The 23,120-nt window shown below is 42.1% G+C and overlaps 1 protein-coding gene across 1 annotated transcript in view; it reads left to right on the top strand.

The window, feature by feature from the left end:
* Positions 1 to 23,120, top strand: part of Col28a1 (collagen type XXVIII alpha 1 chain) — a 158,454-nt gene that overhangs the window by 70,476 nt on the left and 64,858 nt on the right. The window contains exons 19-25 of the mRNA XM_041675706.1: positions 5,558 to 5,629; positions 6,300 to 6,368; positions 8,724 to 8,795; positions 12,439 to 12,507; positions 13,050 to 13,118; positions 17,127 to 17,195; positions 17,607 to 17,675. Of these exons, the coding sequence (XP_041531640.1) occupies positions 5,558 to 5,629; positions 6,300 to 6,368; positions 8,724 to 8,795; positions 12,439 to 12,507; positions 13,050 to 13,118; positions 17,127 to 17,195; positions 17,607 to 17,675 (489 nt within the window). The remainder of the gene's footprint in view (positions 1 to 5,557; positions 5,630 to 6,299; positions 6,369 to 8,723; positions 8,796 to 12,438; positions 12,508 to 13,049; positions 13,119 to 17,126; positions 17,196 to 17,606; positions 17,676 to 23,120) is intronic.

Raw genomic sequence — 23,120 nt, 5'->3', positions numbered from 1 at the left:
TTTCCTTCACATCCAAATGCAAGGAAAAGCATGCATATATATGCTTAGCTTGTTTCTGTTAACTTTAAAATGTGGCTCAGAGGAAAAGTACAATTATTTCTTAGTTTTCTTGGTTTTTCTATTGGACAGGATCATTGTAAAACTCATATTTCCCTTGGGATAGGGACCTTGTTCATCTCGTTTGTTATTGGATGCCAGTTTTAACAACATGGTGGGCTTTTAAATACTGCTGAGGGATGAATTACTAGTTTATATAACCTTCACAGGTTCTGTTAGATATTGCCGAGGGGATGGAGCCCTACTTTATATAACCTTCACAGGTTCTTTTAGATACTGCTGAGGGAATGGAGCCCTACTTTATATAACCTTCACAGGTTCTGTTAGATACTGCTGAGGGGATGGAGCCCTACCTTATATAACCTTCACAGGTTCTGTTGCCCATCCTGAGGGTGTGTAGGCCCCAGTGAGCCACCCTGCATTTTGAACCTCATCATTATTTGACTGTCACTGCCAAGATCCTTAACAACACTTGGGTACTAGAAGAATAATCAGACGTAGGCTTAACAAGAATGTACATACATCACAAAAGACAATAGGACATTAATGAAGCAGCAAAACTATCATTCTTGCATGGCTTTGATGAAATATGTACTATGCTAAGTGCTAAATATGTATGTACACATGTAGATATACAGTATTCAAGTATGCTCATGTAAAATACAGTTTACATGTCAGTTTAGAAAGACAATCCACAACTTGTTAAAGATCATCAGTTAGACTATGGAGGTTTAAATCCCAGTCTTTCCAGTTAATCTGAAGTTTCTCTCACTTAAAAACAAAATACCTTGCGGCCTGACAGCATCTCCTTTCATGTTTCCCCCGCCCTTGTCTTCGTGGTATCGTAGGTGCTTCTTCTCTTGTCTTACTTTTGCCCATGCTCCCGCCATGAACATGTCCCATTTCCTTTTGTACACGACAGACTACAAGTTTCCTCGACCTGTAGAGTAGAGGCAGCACCCCGAGGCCACAGAGCTGACAGTCCTCTGGGTGCTGCGGGAGTCCCGGCTCACGTGGACTGCCGCTTCACTTCTTCCCCACAGTACACCCTCTTCCTAACTGGAAAATAGGAAATACACAAACCACACATTGTCCTTTTCATTTTCATCCTCTGGAAATTAAACAAACAGCTTTCCCACGTGCTCAGGGGACCTTCATCTTTGTTGCTTCTTTGCTGCTTTTGTTTCTCTTGATTCCTAAAGATGCTCAATACTTTATGCTAGGTTCCTATTGTTAGAGGCCTTTATACATCTGGATGGTAAGCTTTTGGTGGCTGGGTTGCTAATTATCTTCTAGGTTGTAACCGGTGTTTGTCCTTTTAGTGTATAGTTCGACAGTTTGATGTGTCTCTCTCTTTTATGTCTTGTACTTTTAACATGTTATTTTAAAACATCTTAAAGTCGTGAAAATATTCTAATGTCATTTTCTGAGAATTTTATGCTTTGTTTTTTAAAGTTATCTTTTTTTTATCTATATGGGCTTTTTGCTTTGTGTGGGATGTCAGTATGAGGAATCAAGCCTCCCATATTGTTAATGTGTGTTCAGTTGTTGAGAATCCGTTTTGCCACACTGTTTGCAAAGCCATCTATGCCTTGTATCAGTTCGCATGTACTTGTCTGTAGGAATTAGCGCCTAGATCTCTGTTCTGCCCCTGCAGCTATGTGGATTTCTCTGCACTATCACCTTCCTGCCCTGATTCTTTAAGCCGCAAGTCAGAGCCAGCTGCCCAAGGACCAACAGTTTCTGAAATGCTAGAGGCTGTTGTTTATGGGACATAACAAGTCACAGGTTTTCACTCCCTTAAGCAAATTTGTTTGGCCCTGTTACACCTGATTTGGTTGATCACATGCAGGAGGGAGAGCTGCAGGAAGGATGTATGTCAAGATGTGCTGATTGCCCCTGATTAGATGTAGGTGGGAGGTGTGAAGGCAGGAAGCATGTCAGGAGATCTTCTTGTCCCTTATTGGACCTGATGGGAAATACGGCAGCCTTATGGGGTTACCTTTTTAAGTCTCTGCAAAATGTGACTCACTGCTGTTTTCTGGGAAACCAGGATGGATCTGGACAGAGTTCACCACCCTGGCCAACATTTAATTAAAACTGGCTTCAAATTTGGCTCAAAGTTGTAGTAGTGGTTTTATTCTTACCCTGTAGTATTAACACATGTGCAAAACCCCGTATTCAGTCTCCAGAACTGTGTATATTTGTCTGGCGGTGCATGTCTGCAGTCCCAGCACGCAAGAGGTGGAGGCAAGGGGAATCGACAGTCAAGATCATCCACGGGTCGTACAGCAAGTTAGAGGCCAACCTGGGATAGATGAGAACCATTCTTAAAATATCCCATCATGTGACAAGAAAATATTCTCATTGTCTTCCTTGCTTATTATTGATTCTAACACATTTTAGAATTGCCAAATCTAATAAAATATCTCATTGAATCCACAGATCAACTATTGAGTTTTTCCCACTACCAGAATAAGGCTTTTTCATCTTTTAGGAAATATTTTCATTTTTCTATAAAGTTCTTCTATCTCATACTTTAGATAAGGTCATTCCCAGGCTCCCCAAAGAAATTTTGTCAGTATGAATTGTTTTCTTTTTTTTTTTTTTTTTTTTTTTTTTACAAGACAGAGATATTTATTTATTTATTTTTTTTTTTTTAAATTTATTTATTTATTAAGGATTTCTGCCTCGTCCCCACAACCGCTTCCCATTTCCCTCCCCCTCCCCCGATCAATTCCCCCTCCCTCATCTGCTCGAAGAGCAATCAGGGTTGTTTTCTTTCCAACAATTTCTGATTAGCTTGTAGGGCATGTTGGAGAAGTACTTGTTTTCATTTTGGCACGTTGAGTTTTAGCCATTACCACCCTGTGAAATCACTTACTATTTCTGATTGAAGAGTTTCGTACTTTTACACAAAATCACATTGTCTGAAAAGAAACACAATTATATGATGCTTGCTGTAATTTTTTGAAGTACTCTCTTAAGTCAAAGAAATTCATTTCTATCTCAATTTTGCCACTTCCCCTTATTTATTATAAATAAATAATGCATTTTAGTGAAGTCTTATTGTACTGAAATAGTTGTTACCCTGCTAATCTCAAATATTAGTAGAGATTTTAGATGTTGAGCCATTCTTGTATTTTTTTAAGGTTAAACTCAACTGCTCATGGTATTTACGTTTTAAGGAGACTTCAATTGATCAATCTTATACTGAAGACAGTGTGGCCTTTTAAAATAACCATTCATAGTGTTGCTAACATACAACAAATAAACATGCTTAGAATACCATTTGGTAGATTTTGGAATATGGATAGTCTTGAAACCCCCTCACAACCAAGATAATAAAGGCATCCATTACTCAGAGTTACCATGCATCCTTTGCAAAACTGTCCTTCTGCTCCCCCTAACTTCTACACACTGATGTGTTTCCAATGACCTGCTCCACCGTTGCTTGCTTTTGAGGCGGATATTGCTTCTGCCCACGCGGAAGATTTATTTTTATAAGCACTTCGCAGGGTGTGTGAACAGTTGCTTCTGTTGCTGAAAAGCCTCGCATCATTCAGGGTACCACAATTTACTAATCCATTTTCCTGGTGGTAGAACTGCCTGCTGTTTCCAAGCTTTTGATGTTACAAATTAGAAACATTTATCGAGATGTCTTTAGACATTCGCTTGTCTTGAGTAAACATCTAGGGATGAACTGTCCAGCTTAAACCAAATGGGTACTTTTTGCCTCTTTTTCTGTTTTTGTTTTGTTTGGAAAGTTTTGTAAAATAGAGAGCATGTTCTTCAAAGATTCGGAAGTGTAGCGTGGCTTGGCTGGAGGGCCAACAAGGGCTTTATTATCTTAGGAAGCGAAGAATCCGGGGCGGTGGTTCTCAACCCCCAATGCTGTGATTCTTTCATACAGTTGTTGTGACCCCCACCATAAATTTTTTGTTATTACTTCATAACTGTAATTTTTATGTTGTTATTGATCATAATGTAAACATCTGATATGCAGAATATCTGCTATTCAACCCCTGTGTGGTGTCATGACCCACAGGCTGAGAACCACTGATCTAAAGACTTTAAATCACTAGATCTGTTTGCTAACAACATTGTTTGTTTTACTAAACTTGACTTTTTAATAACATTTTGAAACATGATGCATTCGTTAATGTTTTTTTTTTTTTTTGGTTTTTCGAGACAGGGTTTCTCTGTGGTTTTGGAGCCTGTCCTGGAACTAGCTCTTGTAGACCAGGCTGGTCTCGAACTCACAGAGATCCGCCTGCCTCTGCCTCCCGAGTGCTGGGATTAAAGGCGTGCGCCACCACCGCCCGGCTTGAAAAAAAGTTTTTAATGTGTTCTTGAGTGTGTGTATGTGTGTGTGCATGCGTGCATATGTACCATGTGCACACAGGAGCCTACCGAGGTCAGAAGAGACAGATGCCAGATCTCCAGGCACTGGAGGTTAGACCTCTGTGAGTCACTGTGTGGGTACTGGGAAGCAAGCCCAGGTTCTCTGCAAGAGCAATGAGTCTGCTTCACTGCCGCCCCAACAGCCCAACCATCGTTTCGCATTTTGCAAGGCACTGGCTTGAAGTTTTCACTGGACTTTTAAATGTTCTTAACAAGACTGTACTGTGTGCACACTCAAGTCAGTGTTCTCTTCTGGTGCTTTTAACGTTTGCATCTCTCCTCCTGCTCATTTGTCGCCAGTTTTAGAATCACCACCTTTTAATTCTACGGACGAGCTTCCTTTGTTTTCAGGTTTGCTCTGTTCCTCATTTTTATCATACATTTCTGGTCAGTTTAGGTTTATTGTGGTTTCCCCCCCTCACTAGCTTTTTCAGGTTAGTTGACTTTAAATTAGTTCAACATAGTTTGCAGTTGAGAGCAGTATTTATGTTTGGTTAATGATTTAAAGGAGTTGTTGCTAATCACGAATCACCTGGAAAGAAGAGCTGCACTTCCCCGGTCTCTTTTGCAGTGGTTATAGAGAGCTAGCATGCCAATGCCACCGCTGAGCACCCTGGGAAACCAGAAATCATCTGTAGCCATGCTTTCAACAAACCCTAGGGGAAGATCCTTCCTGGCCTCTTGCCAGCTTTCACTATGGTTGTCAATCCTCAGCATTCCTTGGCCTGTGGCTACACTCTTTGCTCCTGCTGTCTCAGAGTTTTCCGTTGTTTACAGAGGACAGTATCCTCCTTTTTATTTTATTTTATTATTTTTTATCATGACTCCAGTCACCTTAATAATCTCGTCTTGACTTGATTTTATCTATAAAGACCCTATTTCCGACTAAACTCACTCTTTGGGGATGTCACAGTTCAACCCATGGCAAAATAAGGAAAGGAAAGAGATTAGGTAACTTGCCCAAATTTGTGAAGTTTAGTTGCTAATCCCATTTCTTCTCGCAGAGGCTTTCTCAGTATTGTAAGATAAATCCAAAGACCTCACAATTGTGGTTCACAGTAAGGACATCTCACTGAAATATCTGTTTATCCACCAGGGGGAGCCGGGTGCCGTGGGGCTCCCGGGACAGCCTGGGGTCCCAGGAGAAGATGGAGCCTCTGGAAAGAAGGTAATGTTATTGTTTTCCTATTATCAGAGTGTCAAAACCGTGGCACCAAAGAAACATCTCAGTCCTCCGGGACCGAGGCCTAATCTACCCAGGGCAGACTTTATCTGTGAGAACGAACCTTCTTCTCGTTTACCCCAGAAAGCACCCGGTTCCGTGGTTACCTTGGTGCCGTAGCGCTCTTAGCTTTGGCTGGTGTTTTGGCCTTGACACCTCCTTCTTTCTCTAAGAGTTCTAGAAATCACAACAATTTAATCTCAAACAAAACCATTTTTCTTGCCGCAAAAGAGAGAGTCGGTAGATGCATCTAGGAAATTAGTCTGTCTCAAGGGCACTGAATTATTTTCTGCTGACATTTGAAGTACTTGGTTTTCAGCAAAACTACTGAAAAATAGCAGATGGTGGGGTGGAAGGTCTTTCTTGTTGAAAAAAAAAAGAAAAAGAAACATACTCAATGTGAAACTGAGCTTAGGGCTTTGGAAACTGGGAGACAGGAGTTCTTTGTGGTATTTCAGCTGCTCTGGTTAAAAGGAAGTTTAATGCTAATTTACTGATTTGATAAGCTTCCATTTTTAGTTTTGAGATGACAATAAAGGTCTGGCATGTTTTGGGGGGTGGGTTCTACATTCTGTCCTCCAAGAACCAGCTGTGACACTTGTGTCCTTTCTTTCAGGGAGAAGCTGGGCTTCCAGGAACAAGGGGCCCAGAAGGAATACCTGGGAAAGGGCAGCCAGGCCCCAAGGTATGCAGACGACAGTTCCACAGGAGGCAGCTGTCTGTGTTTGGTCCTCATCTAAAGAGTCAATTAAGGAGCAAGATGACTTTCATTCTGACTATGTCAAACAGGTTTACATCTTACTTAAAGTTATGGATACTGTCTTGTGAACTTTTGGAAGAAGGCAAGGGTATATTTTCTGCCTCTATTTTCCCACGTCCATCCTAAGACCTAGCACAGAAAAGAATTCAACAGATATTTTTTTCAACATGCGGTCAACTGATAGTTAAAGAAAGCATGGGAAGGAAAAGACTTCTCAGGATTCATTGTTAGATCCTGAAAGTACCTAAAGTTTATTCAAATATTTATAGATTTTCATATAATAGCAAGGATGGGGTTCGTAGCTTGGTGAGAGAACGCACTTAGCATAGGCAAGGCCATGGGTTAGGTTCCTAGTCTAAATCATGAATGAACATCATGGCACTTTTGTTATTCCCTCTAGAAATACCACTTGAATAACCTGATTTTGTTGCTGTTGTTGTTTGGTTGGTTTGGTTTGGAGACAGGGTTTCTCTGTGTGAGCTGTTCTAGAACTCTGAAGACCAGGCTGGCCTGAAACTCAGAGATTTGCCTGCTTCTGCCTCCCAAGTGCTGGGACTAAAAGCATGTGCCACCATTGCCCAACATGTTTGTATGTCAAAATGAGAAAATATAAATTCACCCACAGGATTAGATTTTTAGCAGCATAACATACCATCACTAAGGGGCCAGAATTCCTGTAACTTGTATGCAGAGTTTTTAATCACAATGCATACATATTAGTATTCTATTTATAATTCTATTAAAATACTGATATCTCAATTAATCAGCCTTGTCAAAATATTAACTAAAGTCAAACCCTTAGTCTTAAAGGTGAGAAACTGAAATTTAAATATATCTGTACAATTTCAACCACTTGAACCTATCAACTTTTTCTTCAAACAAGGAGAAAGGAACACTTTTAAAACATAGCGTAAAATATATGTTTAGAAATTCTGGCCTATCCACAATCAGAAGTGAGGCTATGAAGAAGGGTGATGTCTCTGAGAAAGACCTGAAGTTTAGGTAATGAGGTGGCTGGAGAAATCCCCAGAACAGCAGGAGCACATGAGTACTGAGTGTGGGAAACCTGAGAGAATGGGCGTCAATGCAGGGGGCAAAGGTATCGGAATGCACCCATCTCCAAGGAGAATGCAGCACCCGGGCAGCACTGCTGCTTCATGACACGCTTGTGCACTTGTGTTCTGAGGTGATTAGGTCTGGAGGTTGAATTCGGTGGAGGATGAACAAAGCGAAATAGCTGTGGTCCTGCCCTTCTCTCCGTGGTGGAGTAGGTGCTGTCTGTATGCATTTATCAGCTGTGTCCCTGCCCTTAGTGTGTGCTCTGCAGACTTGGGTATATCCTTATGGATCCAGTTGGAGGCTCTTGTTGTTTCAGCAGAGCGTCCTTTTGTTGATGTGTTAGTACCTGAGTCATTGATTTTCAAGGTGTAGTCCCTGGATCAGCTGGGTCTGCCTTACCCAGCGAATATTTGTTATGCAAATTATTCGGCCATTGTGGAAACCAACTAAATCAGAAACTCTCTGGATATAGGATCTGGAAACCTGTGCTCTCTCAAGCCCTCCAGAGGATGGTGATCCTTGTTTGAAAACTGTGGCGCCACCAGGTGTACCAGCAATGTGTTCCCCTGGGTGTGCCAGCAATGTGCTAGTGACCTCAGCCACAAACCCAAGGAGAAAGTCCTTCACTAACCCACATCTGGATGTAATGCCCCGCAGTACAGCCTCACTGAAAGAGAGCTTTTGTGGAATGTAGCAGAATTCTTTATGGTTGTGGGAACACTGCTAGGTTCCGCCAAGCTGAGGAGCCACGGGAGGCAGTTTCCAGCTCTGCTGCAGGCTACTGCTTGACTATCCTTTTACCAACAAAATTATTGGCCTTCTTATGTAGAATGAACTATTCTCCCCTGTAGGGAGGAATGGGGCCTTGATTTGAAGAATGTCTCTTTTAATGTTTTTAGACTGAAATACCATGGACATTGAGACACGGGATAAAAAAACCATCTCTTTTCTGAAATATCGGGTGTATTAGGACCATCTGTGCACAGACTCAGGAATTCAAGCAAAAGTACTCTGCCATTCAGAGCTTAAAAACATCAAATCCTTTCGAGTGAATGACAAAGCCTGGGCAGGTTTCTGAGGAGCGTTGGCAAACCTTGGGTGGCCAGGCCATGCCTAGCAGGCTCGCCTGAAAGCCGCTGTTTGCTGAGAGCCTGGCTCTGATGTGGTGCTGTGAGACCGGGTGCTAATACAGCCGCTATATCTTTGTAATTATTCCATCAGGGCGATGAAGGAAAGAAAGGGAGCAAAGGAAATCCAGGACAGAGGGGGTTTCCAGGACCCGAGGGGCCAAAGGTATGTTTCTTATATTCTCAGCTGTGCTTTGAGGAGATGATAACTGTGTCTGGTTTTAATAGAATATTAAATTTCCACTTCAAACTTGATTACTTGTTTCCTTCCCAATAAATACATGACAAAAACCCCCCAGAGGAAAACGTCTTTGGAAAACGTTCTTTTTCCAGACTCTAATAGGATGGAGTAAAGAGCTCTCACAGAGTATATAACCATTTGCGTTAGATTCTGGGAGACGCTAGCGCCAGTCATCTCTAGTAAGTACATAAAGGTGGGGCCATAGCACACCCTGTGCCCCAGCATCTTCTTTAGCTAAGCAACAGTGAGCCCAGCCCTCACTGACAGGTAGCCTCCATGATGCTGAAGAGGCCTCTGAAGGCCTGTCCCATTGTGCTCTGCTTTGAATCATCCGAGCCAATCGCTCATACAGGAGAACGTGGTCTAGTTCCCAGAGCAATCATGACAATACAGAGTTGAACAGACACATGTCTCTGGCACTCGGTACATGTGTACAGGCAGACATGGTGCTGGAGCAGGAGCCGAGAGTCCTACATCTTGACCTGTAGGCAATAGGAAGAGGTCAGAGACACTGGGCATGGCTTAAACATATACAGGACCTCAAAGCCCACCCCCACAATGACACTTCTTCCAACAAGTGTCATTCCTACTTTAATGACATCACATCGCTAACAGCCACTCCCTATGAACTTATGGGGCCAAGTCCATTCAAACTACCACACAGGTTATCAGAAAAGAGCTGAGAAAGTTTAACGATTAGGTAATGAGAAAACGCGTTTCTTTTTGAGTTTTTAAATTAGATTTATTAACTTTCTTTAAGGTGTGTGCTTTTTGCCTGCATGTATGCATGTTTACCAGGTACATTACTGTTGCCCTTGGAGGCCAGCTAAGGGCCTGGAGTTAGTGATGGTTGTGAACCATCACGTGAATGCTGGAAATAGAAGCCAGACCTCCCACAAGAGCTGCAAATGCAGTTCCATCTCTCCAACCCCAAGAGAGAAACTTTTAAAGACTGGTGTTGACACAACAAGGGAGCTACAAAACAGGATTGCCTGTGGAGCCGTGATTGGTCATAGCCTTAGGGCAGGGGTCCTCAGCCTGTGGCCTACAACCCTTTTGGGGTTGCATATCTTATATACTGTATATCAGATATTTACATTACCGTTCTTAACAGTAGCAAAATTACAGTTATGAAGTAGCAATAAAATAATTTAATTGCTGGGGTCACCACAGCACGAGGAACTGTGTTAACTGTGTTAGTGCAGGTTAGCGCTTTTCAGTGTTGTGGGGAAATTGTTAGAAATCCAGGTTTCTTGAACTTGCTCCCAGAGTCTCCGAGATTCGATTTTAGAAAAATTTTTGGGGATGGACCCAGGGATCCATGTTTCTTCAAGGGCCACGGGTAGTCTGAGAAACAAAAGGACTTGTCATTGCTTTTTATATTGTAGCTAATTTTATTCAAAGTAAACTTGGTGTTTTAATAGAGGGATTTTTTTAAGATGAATAAAATTAATTTGTTTCTTCTATCTTTAACTCTAAAGCCAGAGTCATGTGGCCAAATCTGCCAAGTTTTGCTGTGGCTGGAACATGGTCTCCTCATTGCATCTTCACCAGCTTTCTGTCCTTCACTGCCCAAGCTTGGCTGTCCTTAAACTCACCTTGTAGACCAGGCTGGCCTCAACCTCAGAGATCTGCCAGCCTCTGCCTTCCCAGTGCTGGGATTAAAGGTGTGCCCCACCACATCAGGCTCTAAGTTCTTCTTTAATTCCTTTTCACAATTGGAAATTTAGCTGGGTGGGACCTTGTCCGGAGGTTACCACTCCCATTATTCCCTTCCTTAAACTGCTCATCACCTTGAACGAAGGATTTAGCTACATTCCACTTCCTGATACTCTTTTTCTCCTTAAAATTTACATTTTGTATATACTCTGATCAGCTTGCTCCATTTCATTACAAATCTTCATTAGAGTTTACCACTAATAGCCACACAACAGAGTCTATGCAAGGCCGCTTTGAGATTTCCTTCTGCCAATGCAACTAACTCTTCACTTTAGCATTAGGGAGACTTTTTGGACAAGGGCAAAAAGTAACCACTTTCTTCACCAAATCACAAGAATGATCTCTAGGCAACAAACTAAAACTCTTCTCCTCTGAAACCTCTTGGGTGAGCCCCCAACAGTTCAAATAACTCTAAGCAAAACAAAACAAAAACAAACAAACAAAAAACTAGTTCAAATAACTCTGTCTTCCATGATCCTACTAGTATGGCCTATTAAGTCACGTGTTTAAACATTCCACTGTTTTCATATCCCAAAGTATCCAAGTTCAAATTCCTCCAATGAAAAATAAGGTCGGGCCTATTACAGCAATACCCAGTCCCTGGTACTAACTTCTGTCTTAGTTAGGGTTTCTATTGCTATGAAGAGACACCATGAGCATGGCACCTCTTATAAAGAAAACATTTAATTGAGGTGGTGGCTTAGAGTTCAGAAATTCAGACCATTATCATCATGACAGGGAACATGGCAGTGTGCAGGAAGACATGGTACTGGCTACATCTTGTTCAGAAGACAAGAGAAAGTGGATTGAGAGTCACCCTGAGAGAAGCTTGAGCAAAAGAGACCTCAGAGCCCCTTCCCACAATGACACATTTCTTCCAACAAGGCAACACCTACTTCAACAAGGCCACACCTCCTAATAGTGCTACTTCCTTGGGTCCATTTTATTTCAAACCACCACAATATGTAAAGTTGTGATGATTTCTGTTTCTGTCCCAGTGAGTCATTTTGAACACCTTGTCATGTGCAGTGATAGTGTTTTAGAGCAGGGGCTTCCACACGGTGTTAACAGCGCTTAGGTCAGAATCCTCAGAGATGCTTACAGAAATACATATTCCTGGGCCCCATCTGTCAGATGCATGGAATCTGGATTTCAGGACCTGAAACTGAACACTGCTTCTTTGCCAAACTCTTATCTGTGCATTAGTGTTTGGGAAACACTGGTCTAGATTCTGATGAGACACAAATCTCTGGGACCCAATATTAGATAAAATAGAGGCAGGAGAGATAGACCGAGTGGGACTGGGAGGCAGGAGGGAGCGAGAAAGAGAAAGATGTTTCAATTTCCTATTCAACTTTTAAATAAAATACATAAAATCTGCTTCAGAAAAAGGACGTGCACGCTGGACAATGGAATACTGATACAACGCGGGCTATGCGAATAAAAGCGATAAAGAGGTTTATACATTAGCTGAATGCTGTAAAATTTGTGCAGAAGGCTATTTCTATAATTGAATGCAAGATTTTTCTGAGCTTCTTTGCATACAATATAAAACACAGACACCACGGATTGTTCTATCTTTATTGGCCAGTAAAAAGCTACCCAAGAGATAAAAAATTCCTGCTATTCAGAAATTAATTGAACGCGTTTATTTAAAGGCACCGAGAACTTAGAGGGCAATAACTTCATCAGTGCTTGCAAAGGATGTTCCAGTCATTTTCATATTCACACTTCCAGAGACAGGGGTTTGAATGCTCTGAAATGTGCAGACGTTTGTTTGCTTTGCTTACTAGAATTACTGCATATGGTTTCTTTGCTTGAAATGTAACAGCTATTCTGGTTTTCTCAGGGAGAGCCGGGCATTATGGGCCCGTTTGGAATGCCTGGAATATCCGTTCCTGGACCAGCTGGGCCTAAGGTATACGTTCTTGGGACTCTCTAAAGTTGAAGGGGGAAATACATATATGTATTTATGTCAGTGATGATGGTTCTAGTGAGCTAGAAGTTTAGTTTGGGAAGATTTCCCAAGTGTGATTAATAGTCACAGGTAAACAGACTAAAAGCCAGACTTCTCACCCGACACCAAGCTTGCCATGTTTCCTGCTTCCTCTTGTAATAACTCGGCCTCAACACACATAACAAAGTCATCGCGTTTACAGGAGAACCTACTAAACTCTGCAATTGAAAAGATGCTCTCAGTTTTAAGAGAATTCGTCAGCACTCTTACATCTACATATTTGAGTCTTGCCGTCATGTGTTATTTTAGTAGACTGTCCCAGACACCTGTAGAAATCTTGCTGACAGGCTTAGTAATGCTTCATTTGAGTTTCTCAGATTTGCCCATCAAAGGATGAGATGGAGAGAGGAAGCTCCTTCCACACGGGCAGTCTATTTTCACTGGGCACTTCTGTAGTCCTTCATGTAACCGAGAGCCTTGCCAATGTTATTTGACATGAACAGGGGGATCGAGGAGGACCTGGGATGCCTGGTCTTAAAGGAGAACCTGGACTTTCTGTTCGAGGACCAAAGGTACGGTTTATTTATGCCCCCTTTCTGCATGTGGGAAGGTAGACTTACGGCGGGAACTGTTAACTAGGTGGGAGAGTACTTGCTTAGCATGAAAGAGGTCCTTTGTTTGATCCCTGCACTGCAAAAGAAATGAAAGAGGAGGAGAAGGAAGAGGAGTCGAAGAAGGGGGAGGTGGAGCAGGAAAAAGGGAACTTGATCTCTAACATGTTAGCCAGCTTTCTGCCACCATGATGAAATGCATGCATCAAGTTTCTTTTGGTCCATGCTTTCAAAGTTGTCAGGCTGTGGACCTCTGTCCCTTTGGCCTGAGGTCTGTACATCAAGGTGGGAATATGTGATAGAAGATTCTTGTTCACCTCTTGGCAGTCAGTGAGCTAACAGAAATAGGAAAGGACTAGAGCCCCAATACCCTCTTAACGGAGATGCTCCCAGTGACCTAATCCCTCGAGCTGGACCCTAGGGATCTACTACTGTCCAGGAGGGCCACAGGCTGGGGGCCAACTTCGAACACATAGACCTTTGGGGGATGTTCAAGATCCCATTAAAAAGATTGATCGTTTGTTTGTAAAGTTTTTCTGCTATTGAAATAAATGTCAAGAGGCTATGTCCTTTGCGGGGAAGAGAAAAGGGATAGGCAGCAGTTTTATTTTTCACACACTTAAGGGACACTCGGTCTCATGGCAAAGTGTTGACTTGGCCGTTGTCAGAAAACACTCTCTTCATGTCACCAGAGTCACAACTGCTCCTGTCTGCCCAAGACCACAGGTTCCTGTCACGTAAAGCTTTCAACAGTAAGGTTTTTCTTATAACCTCAGCCAGGTTGTTCATCCTGCCCCCGGGGCCCTGGCTATGCAGTTGACTCAAGGAAACATGTCAAATTTCCCATGTGAAACTACAGATGTTATGTAGCACAAATTCTAGTTGGTTTAATAAAGAAAACCCAAAATCAGATATAGGGGTTACTGCTGAAGATCAGAGAAGCAGAGAGGCCAGCCACTAGAAAGTTCTTTTACCTCTACCAATGCTCAGAGTGAAGGGGTGATCCTGTCCTCAGACTGCATCTCCAGACTCCATCTGTCCCCTCCAAACCCCCAGACTGTTCTGCTGCCCTGTCTCCGTCCACCTTATATTCCTCTCTCCACCCAGCCATATCTCCTGTCTCCACCTCCCTGGAGCTGGGATTAAAAGTGTGGGATCCCAGGTGCAGGGAGCACCGTTGTGTGAGCTCTGTTTGTCTGTTAGATTCAATCTTTAGTGGCCCAGGATGGCCTGGAACAAACAGAGTCCTGGGATTAAAGTGAGCCACCACTCCCTGGCCTCTAGGGGCTTAGCTCTGCACTCTGATCTTCAGGCAGGCTTTATTTGTTAGAACCTAAACAAAAATATCATTTCCACGTTGTCTTGTTTAGTTATGTGTGTGGGACAGTTCCATGTTGTTTTGATAACTGATTGTTCATACTCTGTGCTTTATGCTGGTTTTCTATCCTCACGCCTGCCTTTGCATGGCAATGTGCTGCTACAGTAAGCCTCATTTACTATCTGCTGATAATTATGGGGCATTGCAAATGATGAGACTTTAAGATTCTTACCCCTTCAGCCGTGGGCTCCCCTAGAGGGCTCCAGAAGCGTTCTCAGTGCTATCTTCCCGTACAGTCATGTTCACACTTTTCAGGGGCACAAGCTCCTTTAAATGTCTGATATAAGGTTGGTGCATTAATTTGATTTTACATGCTACTTCAGGGAACTCTCAGGCCTGCCCGAATACCCATTTCAAAATCAGCTTTTGTGCTGATTTCCGTTGAATGAGAGACAGGTCAATGTGAATTGCTTCTGTAGGACATTTTCTTGAATTAAGTAAAGAAAGGCAAAATGGCGAAAATTCTATTTATAAAATTATTATGAGGTGTCCCAAGTAAAATTATGTCCCTAGTCTTGACCCAAGACACTTCCTAGATTCGTTGCCTTGCTCCTGGCTGTGACCGAATACCCGAGAAAAAGCATTTTAAGGTCAGAAAGGTTCCATTTGGCTCGTTATGTAGGAAGCAGAGTCCATCATGGTGAGAAAATCATGGTGGCAGGAATTTGTTCACATCTTGTCCAACCAGGCAGCAGAGAAAGGAGAATACTGGTGGTCATGGAGCCTTTTCCTTTCCCCCCTTTATTAACTCCAGACCCCAGTCTATGGATGGTGCCAATCCAAATTCAGAATGGGTCATTCTTCCTCAGGCAGACTCTCTGGAAACTCCCTCAAAGACAAAAGCATAAGCCTGTCTCCCTGTGATTCCAAATCCTGCCAATTTGGCAACTTACAGTTAGGCTAGGAGTAACAAAGTTACCACAATTTCCCCAGGAGAGAAGACAAAGACCCGTAGGGAGAAAATGTGAGCAATGCGTGTCTGTACTCCCTTCTCTGCTGAGTACTAGCGGCTGGCTAATCTTTTCCAGCTGCTGGTAATATATCATTGGCTTAGAGCACAGAAATAAAAACCAAAAGTAAAACTGGATTTTTTTTTAAAGCATAACCAGGGAGCACTTAATATTTTATTTATTTGCTTGTTTCATTGGTCTTCTCCTGTCATAGCATGGACAGAGATGGCGCCTTATTTGGGGAAAAGTCTCATACAGGAATGGCCAGAATTATGTTAATTGTAGTCAGAATGGCTTAGCAAGCTGATTCTGGTAGCGATCATCTCCCGTTAGGATGTACCTTGATCTTGCTCCCTATTATACTGTGACTCTAAGAAATTATCTTTGTGCTGGTGGCAAACAGTGCACTGTTTTCATAAGTGGTCAAATAGTCTCTAGAGGTGACCGTTTTAGAGGCTAGCCACATAAACCGCAGACTCTTGGGATTGACAAGGGAAGACAACTGCTGCATTCATGGCTCTCAAACTAAATTTAACTTTCTTGGTGCTTAAACGTGCTTTAAAAGCCTGCAGCTTTTAGCCTTCCCTAGTCAGTCATTCATTCCTTGTCAGGAGTTAGTCTCAGAGGAGAGCTGAACTGAGGGCAACATTTTGGGTTGGGATAATCACAACTTGATCTCAGAATTTGCTTGTGTGTAAAGGAAACGTTTGAAGGTACCATTGCTTTTGCATTCATGACAAACAAAAGTTGACCTGTTACTAGAGTTTCCCCCTATTGTAAAATAATAATAAATAGACAACCTAAAGCATAGGCAGCTTTTTATCAAAGCAAGTGATGGGCACAAAGGCTATTAGCAATCCCAGTAGCAAGTGCTGTGGTGTGCTGCAAAGACACTGTTTTAAATACAGGTCTGTGAGCTGAATACACCTTCCAAAAAGGTTCTTCAAGTCCTCTCCTCCCATTTTACTCTACTCAAAATGTTTTGGATTTTTATTTGTAAGATAAAATTGCAGGATGCTGCTGTCAAAAGGACAATAACACCTCTCCCTGGCCTCTGTATAGGAGTGGATGGCTGCCAGTTAAAGCCACAGTGCCGAGGTTCGCAGCAAATAGTCAGGGCCCACTCTGTAACTCAGCCTGTTTGAATCTCCATTTGGGTGACTCAGTGTTCTGTCGTTTTGGCATACAGGGGAAGACAACAGACATAACCCAGTCTGGCAGGCTCTTTGTATTTGACAGTCTACAGTCAAATCAGTTATGTATTCTTTTTTAACCCCCCCCCCCAACATAGTACTTCCTAAATTTTCTTATGTTTATATTTCTCCCTGATTTGAGATACACTAAGTGTTTGTACAGTTTTTGAATTAAAATATTAACAAAAGCTGTTTTCCAATTCCCATGACCCATGTTTCCTATAGAAGACTTTGCAATAGCTCATTTGTTCCTTACTTTCACCCCACATACCCAATGTCTCAAATGAATGTGACTTTTGAGGAGATAAGGGACTGGTAAATGCGGCAGGATATTCTCCAAAGTTTCCTTTGCCTCGTCAAATCCGTCTCTGTTTTATCGAATTCTTGTTTAGCTCTGCTAGATGTTTCATGCTTTAGCATCATGACTCGGTATTGGAATTTTTTGCAGGGTGCCCAGGGTCCTCGAGGACCAGTGGGTGCTCCCGGACTCAAAGGCGATGGCTATCCCGGCGTGGCTGTAAGTGTGGTTGTGCCTTCTTTTTCATTTAAAATTTATGCATATTAGATATACATATTTAGGATATAGTATGATATATATGTGTACACACACACACACACACACACACACACACACATATATATAATGTAATGACCAAATTGGGCTTAATTGGCATCTTTGCTTCCTTAAGCATTTATAATTTCTTTGTATTGGAAACCTTTGAACTCTATAAGCTACACAGCCTGCTGTAGCAGTGATGAGATCTTTCTTCCCTCCATCCCACGCTCTGTGTCCCTCCCTTCCTCTCTCCTTTCCCCCTCCCTCCTTCCCTTGTTCGTTTTCTCTCTGCATCCCTTCCTTTCTTCCTCCCTCCGCTTTTCTGAGCATGCTACAAGGATGCTTATTCCCTCTCGTACTGTGTCACCTCAGGGACCTCGAGGAATGCCAGGACCCCCTGGAGCAACGGGATTACGTGGTGTGGGAGACACTGGAGCAAAGGTAAGACGTTTCAAGTAGGGCAACAATACCAGTTTCTAAGAAAGTACTCACGGGGAACCGTGGTAAGTGTGATTAACTTTTATCTGACACAATAGGAGAATAGTGATCTGTAGAATTATTGATGAGTTATTCACCCTTACCCATGGATTTTGGATTTCCTGGAAAACATGCCCATAAATACGTTGATTGACTTCTTCTTCTGTACCTGGTCTGGGATCATTTCAGAGCCCTCATCTCTCCTTCCATCCTGCTCTTTCCCTAGCTTCTCATCCTGTCCCCCTTTCTATCCTATCTTCATGATGATGACGTCCAAGTCTCGAGCCTTCCTTCCTTAAGCTTCTTCTCGTGTATCTAATTTCTTACACAGATCTTCTTTCAATTTCTTACAGACGTCTTTAAGCTAACATGCAAACCAGAACCTCTAATTTTGACCCTGTGTTTCTGTAAAGGGCAGTGCTGTGCAGCCCAAGAACTTAGGCATCCTTGGTCCCTTCCTGGCCACGGTTTTCCTTTTCTTGGCTTCATTCTGACAGTTTCACGTTCAGAAGGCACCTGCTGTCTGGATTGTTTCCTTCTGCAGTTTCCTTCAGACAAACCACCGACATGCTTGGGTAACAAGATGGCCTCTCCCCTGAGCTTGACCCTTCCAGATCTGCCCTCCTAAATCACAGTAAATGCTGTTCTTCTTAGAAGTTCTGTGGTGGCTTCTCTGGTCTTGGAGGGAAGCTCAGAAACCTCTCCCAGCCTTGGAGGCCCTGATGACCTGACATGGCTTCTGCCTGTTTTCTCTTTCCTTGACATCCAGTCCCACTGGGCAGCTATCCTTGCAACTCTCTCATACTTTCAGGGTCATGGCCAGATCTCAAGGCCTCAGCTAATGTTTATCCCCAGGCTCCCCTTATAAAACATCACCACCTCCCTTTCCATGTGTCTCATGTGTAGACTGGATCACTCTCTGGGTGCTTATTTATTATTACTGGTGTTCTGTAAATTCCGTGAGACGTAAGGTTTCTTGTAGGCATCCTCTTTGTAGCCTCTGCCAACCTCTTGACTCCAGAATTAAGTGTTACCACTCAGCTCTAAAGTCTATTGAGTGGATGGGAAGTGAATGAATGATCAGGGCTTTTAAGGAGAGAAGTTTGTTTTTGACTACTCAGCTATTCACTTAGCTCTCTCATGCCTCTAGGTCATTGCAGAGAGATGGTGTGTGTGTTTAATGCTAACTCTTACCTTCCTCGTTGTTTCTGCTGCAGTAATTAGCAGTGAGAATGCTCATGGACCACTCCCCTATGGTGCAGTGGGTGGTTATAGATCACTCCCCTATGATGCAGTGGATGCTTATGGATTACTCCCCTATGGTGCAGTGGGTGCTCATGGACCACTCCCCTATGGTGCAGTGGGTGCTCATGGACAACACCCCTATGGTGCAGTGGGTGCTCATGGACCACTCCCCTATGGTGCATCAGGTGCTCTTTTCTCCTGTCAGTCCCGAGGAGAACAAAAGATTAAAGGCCCTTGGCAACAATGAGCATCTGCAAGAGCTATTTTCACATCTGCCTCAAAATGATGGAATTTTGGAAGTAATTGTGAGAATCTCAGTGAGAGGTGTCACTGAAAGTGCCCCAAAAATGCTATATGTAGAACTTGAGATGATCTGATCAAAGTTTAGGTGTTTGAATCAGATCCTTGAAGAAGTCTTAATGTTGTCAACGAACTGTATTCAGATATTAAGCCATTATTTTCTTTAACACATAGCATCTATCAAAACATTAAAATTTAATAAAATAGAAAGATTCAGTATATAAGTATCATTACTTCCTGCTTCAAGTGAAACATTGGTAAACTCTTTTGTTATTATACTAAATATTTCCCTACAGGAAGCAGAAGCTTATTTCTGTTTAAAATAAGATATGAAATAAAATATGTTAAATCTATACTTGACTGTGTTTGTGTTGCAATGGAAACATATGGCCATTGATATTTTCAAAGAGTAGCTGGTTATGAATATTTATAAAAGTATTATTATATTAAGTTATTATGTTACTGCTTCATTTTTAGTATTAATAACTACACAGATAAAGAACATTTGAAACTTAATCCTTGTGAATATTCTTCTCTGTCAGATTACTTAATATACAGACTAAGGTATTTTCTGAATGATTTTGTATATCACAATACTGCAAAAATCTCTAGTACTTTCAGATTTTTAATTATTTTTGGCAAAAATACTAACAAACGTGTTCTTACTTGCAAAATTTTATCCTACCTTTTTGATTTTAGAAGTAGCAAATTTGTTTCCAGAAGGCATACTGTGAGCAAAACTCGTCTTGGCCTCCAAATTGCTTCCAGCAGTAGAGGGTGATGGGGGAGCACCCTGGAATCTACCTGTTTCTGTTCATCCTTCCTCTGAGCTGCCTTTGCCCTCTCTGCTTTGTCTTCTGTTTCTTCCTGTGCAGAGTGTGTCAGCCACAGGAACGCCAGCTTAGGAAGAGATATTATGAGCATGAACTCGTGTTGGAATCAAGGAAACTTTTAATCATAGATTTGAAAATAAAGACAATTCTGGAAGCAGACACTAGCTTTTAAATAATGTTCAAAATCATCTCTCCTTTCTCACAGAGGCCCTAAGTCTCATCTGGCCTTCCCTTCTGGAGAAGACTGTGAAAGCACATATATTAACAAACACATACACAGACATAAATGAGGAAAGTAAGGGAGATATTTGGAAAAAGTTGACTTTAGGTTAACTTCATCCTCCCAATAAAGTAGGGATTAAATCACCAAAAATTGGCAATAAAGCAACAGAAGTCTAGTGCCCAAATATATGACAAGCCTTTCTGTTACTTTGAGTTAAACTATCGGAGAAATTATAAGTATCTAGAGGGGTGTGTGTGTGCGTGTGTGTGTGTGCGTGTGTGTGTGTGTGTGTGCGTGTGTGCGTGTCCATCCACATTTATATCCTGATATCTGTTTCTCATTTAAACTTTGTGTAGTCACCTTAAAGCCTTGGCCTTAAGGCATGAACTTGCAAAACAAATGTGTTTGGAAATGAGGAAACTATTAAGGCTGATGATTAATTTATGATGGTTTATGTGATATTTAGTTAAGGTCACATGTGTTTAGCATATGACATAAACATTAGAATCAAAGCATCTGTGTTTCAAAACATATTAAAACCAATGCCTGGCACCTAGCACCCTGTGGAACTCTGCTTTCCCCTGGTGGAAAATGTTTATAGACCATCACATTTTGGCAAGAATTTCTGAGTCATTTCAAAATTCTTCTCAACGTTTTCAAGGACAGCAGTAGATGTAGGTTTGAAGGTCTACCCGGGAACACACTGGGAAGGTGCAGAGCATTGGTCTCTTTCTGAGGGGAAAGAGCTCATTTTGTGTCCTGATGTCTCAGCCCACTCTGACGGAGGTCACCCTCCGAGACCCAGCCCGTCTCTGCCTGCATCCCTCCACTGAGCCCTGAGAATAAAAGGAATCCCTGTGATTTGAGGACAGTTTTGGGGTGCTCTCAGACTCCTTTCATGAGCTTCAGCTGAGTCATTGCTCTTAAGTCTTTACCTGAAAAGCCAGGAGATGAGAGAGAAATGACCCTCAGATAAGCCCCCGTCATGGAGTTTGATTCTGGCATTATTGAAATAAAATACTGGGATTCATCTTGCCTGGTCCTCTTGTTCTGTTAGTGCCAAGAAAAGTCAAGGTATCATCCAAACTGGTTGAGTGGTTTTATATAGACTAATCCTTTAAGCTAACCTAGATTTAGGGGCATTCCAAAGGCTACTTAGCTATCAAGTACTTGAAAGAACATATGTGGGCAGAAGGATTATTGGGTTATTATTATTTTTTGAATTATGATAATGGTTTTATAATTAGTATTTATTACCTAAATATTCCTAACATATTGCATTTTGAACATTTCCCCTATTTTACAGAGAAGGAAATTAATGATCAGAGATTGAACAACTTGCCTCTTTACAATGTAAACATATAATAACATGTATGCTTTGTGTTTGGGAGGGAAGCTATGAATCTGATAAGTGACAGATGGAATGGAGGAATACGTTTGAGGAGACAGAATGACTTTCCAGACCCCGGCGCTCAGTCTCCAATGCTGTCCGTCATCTAATCCCTTTTCCACCATCAAAACCCAGGTGGTGTAAACTGCAAAGATAAGCACAAACACAACCCAAAAAGTGTTAAACATTGCCCCAAACTTTAAATATTGAGTATTGTAAATGCGTCCCTTATTTGACAAAAGTGGCCCATGGTAATAAATTAAAATGCAAGTCTATGTGAAATTCCACCGAGTATCATTATTCTAAAAATGTTCCCAGAGTCTGAATTGCTTCTCTGTTCTCTGCAATGGCTCACATATGTGCACGCTACCACCAAGTCTTGGCAGAATAGAGGGCCAATTCACACAGAGATGCATTAGGAATCTGGGGCTTCCATCAGCAGATGTGGCCTGGACAAGGAACTCCATTTTGAACGGCCCAGACAAGAAGGGCCAGTCAAGGATGCAGGACTTGGAATACTAATATTAAGAATTCAGGATTCTAAAGCGGACCAAAACCCACTTCTCCCTAGTAATCGCCAAATTAGAGGAGGCAGGGAAGTGGGGGTCATTCTGGGACGGCTTGGAGGGATGTATATGATCAAAACACATGGTCATGAAATTTTCAAAGAATTAAGATTATATTTTAAAATGCCAAGGAATGAGCCATAAGTTCACAACAGGAATAATTAAAGCCAGAAACATGAAGTTTGAAGGGTAGGGAGTTTGACCTGAGGTTTCTGAAAATGTCAGATTCAGGACCTGGGAAATTGGATGAGGTAACTTTTCAAGGCAGTTCCTTGAATCCTTGAAAGCTGAGCTGTTTCTGGCTGCCCTCGGCTTTGCATACTACTTTCTTCTCTGCTTGATGGTTTCTGGGGTTACATTCCTCTTCCTTGGCATGTCCACATCCCTGCAGCCCTGAAGACAAACACTGAACCCTGAACATTCACTACCCATGTCGTCTTCTAGACCTTTTGTTTTGTAGTGATGCAGGCTGTAGGAACTTCCTCTAGTGAACAGGTACAGTGAATATGCATAGTATGTGTATTGGGGGGGGGGGGGGGGGCTCGTCTTTCCCTCTTAGGGCCAAAATGCTATCCTTGTTTGCACAATTTTGAACTCTACTGACTAAGAAAGACTTTCCCTTTCCAGGGAGATTCTTAGCACCGGAAAATGGTATGCTCCGTTTCAACGAGCTGATTTTGAGAAAAGGAAGAAATTACCAATCAACCTCAAAGTTCTACAGCAAGCATTAAAGTTAGCAGGAACTGAGGGGTCAAGTGCTTGAGGGTGGATATTAATTGTAGAGAAGTTGAAATTTAAAGCCCGGAAGACAACAAGAAGGAAATGGGATAGCAATTTGAAAAGCTGTGCTTT

The sequence above is a fragment of the Microtus oregoni genome, unplaced genomic scaffold (genome assembly GCF_018167655.1).
Source record: "Microtus oregoni isolate MIOR12 unplaced genomic scaffold, Mior012 000026F_ref0000081, whole genome shotgun sequence".
NCBI lineage: Eukaryota > Metazoa > Chordata > Mammalia > Rodentia > Cricetidae > Microtus > Microtus oregoni.
The sequence above is the reverse complement of the archived record's forward strand: the minus strand, read 5'-3'. Positions and strand labels throughout refer to the sequence as shown.